Here is a 5,000-nt window from a genome sequence, read left to right on the forward strand (position 1 = left end):
GAGGTTCGCATGTTTACAATCATGTTTCCAAAACATTGCTAAAGCCAGTATGCGTGCAAAGTACTGATAGAGGTGAAAAATATTGTGATCTTATTTTTTTATTATCAAAGGTAAAGGAAAAATGTCCTGACGTTGAATTAGTCAGTAATAATTACTGACTCTGATCTGATTATTAGAATGCAAAAAGAGTACTCTTTATAGCCTGGATTAGTTTTCTATTTTAGGGAATAATGCATACAGTACAAACTCACATATAAGAACCTAGTACAGGCTGAAATTTGGCATTTTAAAAATACCCAAAAATATAAGAACCTGCAGAGCCTGGCAAAGAAAAAGAGGTACTTTTACAAAAAAATCACCCGCAAGAAAACTCCTGTTATAGACCTAATCGGCTAACTCAATGTTGTACCCAATTCAACCCTTTGGGAAAAAAACGTTTTGTTTCAGGTATTTCCATATCATTTAAATATGAATGGTACATTATAATGCAAATACAATACACAAAGAATCTTAATCTCGGGAGATTTGAATTGGGTACAACATTGAGTTAGCCGATTAGGTCTATTGTGTATATGTTTTCTTTGATTGGCATTTTATTGGATTTTCTCTAGAATTATGTTTTCCATAAAGCTACAGTGCAATACTGTCTACATATCTTATGAATAAAATATAGAAATTTATTGTTGTTCCTCTGAGAAATAAGAACCTATTAAGAAACTACATGTAATCAGCCTGAATTATGAAAAAATAGCCTAAAATATTAGAACCTGCTCAGCCTGACCTCGAAAATTCTAGGTTCTTATGTGTGGGTCTTTACTGTATTTTGCAGGGTTACCAGTAGTAACTTTTACCCTGTTGTACAAGCATGACAGTATGCCATGTTTTCAGTTTCGCATGCATGGGAGATCCTTGAATTGTGTTCATCTTTTCGTTACCAATCCTAATAAACTGAAAAACCAACTAGTAAGGTAGAATATGTATGGTAGAATTTTACCATGTGAGTTAAAAGAAGGAAAGTTTACCCCATCAAATTGGCCTTCAAGAATTTCCTGGCAGATCTGTTCATTTGAGGCACCCATGTTTTCAACTTCTGTTTTAAGTTCAGCCACTTTTTACCTTGTGCAGTTTTAAAGTTTGTTTCAAATCCTCCGCTGAGTTCGCTTTGACGTCAGTTCATATGACACTGGGGCAAAACCAACTTGATTTTGAATAGAATTGTTTGCAGACAGGGGCTGTGGAACACTTTTATTTACACTGGGTGACAGCCTGTGAACCTTACATAACATGCACCACAGCACCTTAAACTGCTTATGAGGGCCACACAGCCAAACTTTTTTTTTTTCCAAAAAAGTTTTCTTAGCTTCAGGGAACAAATCATCTACTGACTTTGGGAGATATGTCCAGGTTTGACCCTAATTAGATGCACGCGGATTTCAATAAGCGTCACGAAGTGTCCCCTTGCTCTTCTCGCCAACTTCAACATCACTTGTGTCTCAGAATACAGACAATTTATGTCACAAAGTGTCCCCCAAATGCTACTCTTTAAGTCAAGATTAAAAAAAGTTCTATTTTCAGCCTGCCTCGTGGGTTGAGAAAAAAACAAGATGGCGGCTAACATTGTGTTTGTTGATGAAGCGACTATTTGATGAAGTTTTCGGCGGAGAAGATAGCGATGGAGATCAAAGCACGAGTGATGCTGTAAGTGAGGAAGGGGAAAGCGATGTGAGCGAGGAAGAAAGTGATATTGAGAATGAAAATGAAGAAGAAAACTGGGTTGTTGGTTCCATCGAACCAACAGCACTCGACTTCACAGCTGATCGAAGTTTGAACGCGGACCTACCAGACAGTCTTTCTTTTATCGATTACTTTTATTTACTCTTTCCCGAACACCTACTTGAATACATCACAAGACAGACCAATAAATATGCCAGAGAAACCATTGCTTCTCTGCGAGAAAGAGGTCGTTTGCCATTAAACTCGCGATTCAAGACTTGGCCTGAGGATGGCGTGACAGCTGGCGACATCAAAGCTTTTCTGGCTGTGATCATCGCTATGGGCCTTGTGAATGAGGAGAATATCCAGGATTACTGATCCACCGATGAGGTCTTATCGACTCCATTTTTCCCACAGTTAATGTCAAGGGATAAATTTTTGAACATTTTAACATTTTTTCACTTGTGTGACAATGACAATTATGTTGCCAGGGGACATGCAGGTTACAACCCGGTCAACAAACTTGGGGCTGTCTACAATGTCGTCACCGACAATATTTCAAACGTCTGGACGCCAGGTAGAGAGATATGTATTGCTGAGGGAATGATTCCCTTTAGAGGGAAGGTACACTTTAAAGTGTACAATCCAGACAAGCCTGACAAGTATGGTGTCAAATCATATCAGTTGTGTGATTCTAGTAATGGCTACTGTGGCAAGTTTGAGATTTACACAGGTGGAAATCAAGATCCACCCAGTGCTAAGGGTAAAACCTATGATCTTGTGATGAGGCTTATGCAGCTATATCTGAATGCAGGGCATTGTTTGTACCACACTGTTCAGGACTATGTTGCTGCCTATGTTCGGAGGCGTGATACAAATAATAATGATGACACCGATCATTAATTTGTTAATTGATTTGAATTATTTAGTAATATACTCATATAGTCTGCTGTTTTTCTTTTTTTCAAAGAATTTTACTTGATGCTTACTAGATTAAGTATTTGTAAATAATACATGTAGTCAGTAACTTGATGTAAACAACATTTACAGTGGTGCAGTACCATTATGCAGATATGTGTGACATCAGAGTCATAGATACATACCTTTCTTTCATCCACAAAAATGATTGTTAAGTCCTAGGATATCCTGGTAATAGTTGTTTTAGTACTCTGATGGAGTGGCATGACTTAATTTATCATTCTGACTTGAATTACAGGATATTTTTGGAAGAAATATGTCAGATCATTTTTTTCGAAGTGTGATTTTAACTGTTTTATCAAAAATACTTTATTTGTATGCTCAGAATTTTTAGAAAAATGTACCCAAGGAATTCTCATATTTGCACAGTTAGATAGAGCATTTATTAAGCTTTAATTTGATATATAGGGTGTATGGTATTGCTGCACAAGTGATGCTACACCGCTGATGAACATTTTTTTGTCTCATAGCAGGGCTCGAAATTAACGAAAAAATCCAGTCGCATTTTGCGATAAGATACGAAAATTTAGTCGCAATTTCGCAAATTTTAGTCGCAAAATCGTCGCGCTGCATTGTGTTGTCAGCGGTTTAGCAGAAAAATATGAGCCCGCAGTACTTGTGTGTAAAAAAACTGCTGAAAATGGCGAATGATCGAAGGAATGGAGCTGTGTACGTAACATCGCAGCTAAATTACTATACAATTACGCTACCTTCAGAGAAAATTCACAGCAAGAAACAAAATAATTTTGTCATTTATTTATTTATTTATTTGTTTATTTTAGCAAAAGTAGCAGCAAAGTGGCAACTGCTAACCCTTTTGTTTCGAAAGAACGAAGGTGACAACAAGTCGCAAATTTGCGACTTCTCCAGATATTTTAGTCGCAAAGGGAAAAATTTAGTCGCAAATGCGACCGTATTGGTCGCAATTTCGAGCCCTGCATAGTCATGTTTACTTTGAAAAAAAGCCAGTTTCGGGGATTGTTTTCTAGTCTGTATTTCAGCATGATAAGGGTTAAGAAGAAACAATACACGCGTATAACGTAATCACGCAAAATTCCCCATCCAGGGCTAGCATTTGATTGGCTATCTGATCATTTGATCATTTACCAACTGATTATTTGCAGTAATTGCCATAATTTTGTTATTCTTCAAGTATTTGCTGTTCTTGTACACGGTACCTGTTGCACACGAAACCCTTGCGACTTTTGCAATATTTCTTTGCTGGCCAATTTTGTGTTAACTATTTCAATCGTGGACATAGGTGGATGTTTGGCCTTCCAAGGTCAGGTCCTGCTATCGAGTTTGCCTTATGTCAAGAAAATTTGTTTCATCCATCTGATACGCTTAGCTCTAATAACCCTACCTCGTTTCCGGCATTCAACAATGTCATTTTGTGTTTTCCGTGTGTAGTGCAAGCAGTAAAGTAACCCGCCAATGCTTTAGAAGGAAGGAGAATGGGCGCATAATGTGAAAGATTGTTCGATTGGATTTCGCAGAAAACTCGTGGGAAAAAATCATGCTCAAACATCATTCAGTTTCACATGCACTCACAAACTATTCTCACTGCATAATTAATTAGCTCATGGCAGAAGTTTTCATCATGCGTTCGAATTCCCCGTTTCCGAGCATGCTTATTACGGTGATGATGCTTTGCGGTCTTAGAGTATATATTTGTCGCCCCGCCTGAAAAGTGGTCATTTTAACCGTACTCCGGGACGACGGCCAACTTTCGCGACCCGCCCACCCTGGTGGCGGTTGACAGCACTCTACGTTTATCCTCGTTGCATGCCTATTGCCTCAGCAGTCGCGAACTCTTCCCATAACTTAACCTTTTGCGATGGGGTAATGAGTATGCAGTGAGGATATTATACTATATTGGTCCACACTCCACCCCCTTTCCCCTACACCAATGTTGATAATATGGTGCAAAATACCTTGCAAGCCTTTGGTCGTTTCTAAGCAACATTGGATTAGGGGTTTGGGGAAGTAGGGAGATTTCAATCTTTTATCACAGACAGATTAGAGAATGAAAATTTTACAGTAATGTGTCACATTTTTTTTCTTCAGCGAGTGTTGTCCAAAATCGTAGATCACTTAGATGAGCTAATTAAAATTCAAATGACAAGGCCTGTTTTTTTTCTCCCCTCTCCCTCACAGTGCCAGCCCTTCTGTGTCGAACAACTTTGAGTGGAATCTAAAATGAATAGTTTTCTTGCAGCAATGAATCAGCAACTAACCACAGACGAAGTTTTGCTAAAGATTGGCAGCTATGGGCGGTTCCAAATCATTCTCACCGTATTTGTCAATAT

The 5,000-nt window shown here is 38.3% G+C and overlaps 1 protein-coding gene and 1 long non-coding RNA gene across 2 annotated transcripts in view; both read left to right on the plus strand.

The window, feature by feature from the left end:
- Positions 1-1,273, plus strand: part of LOC138022219 (uncharacterized) — a 3,575-nt gene extending 2,302 nt beyond the window's left edge. The window contains exon 3 of the long non-coding RNA XR_011126538.1: positions 1-1,273. This exon is cut by the window's left edge and continues 435 nt beyond it. This is a non-coding gene — a long non-coding RNA (uncharacterized lncRNA).
- LOC138022199 (solute carrier family 22 member 15-like) overlaps positions 1-5,000 on the plus strand; it is a 31,777-nt gene that overhangs the window by 7,315 nt on the left and 19,462 nt on the right. Inside the window, exon 3 of the mRNA XM_068869233.1 lies at positions 4,910-5,000. This exon is cut by the window's right edge and continues 205 nt beyond it. Within this exon, the coding sequence (XP_068725334.1) occupies positions 4,910-5,000 (91 nt within the window). The remainder of the gene's footprint in view (positions 1-4,909) is intronic.

The sequence above is a fragment of the Montipora capricornis genome, chromosome 10, assembly GCF_036669925.1.
Source record: "Montipora capricornis isolate CH-2021 chromosome 10, ASM3666992v2, whole genome shotgun sequence".
NCBI lineage: Eukaryota > Metazoa > Cnidaria > Anthozoa > Scleractinia > Acroporidae > Montipora > Montipora capricornis.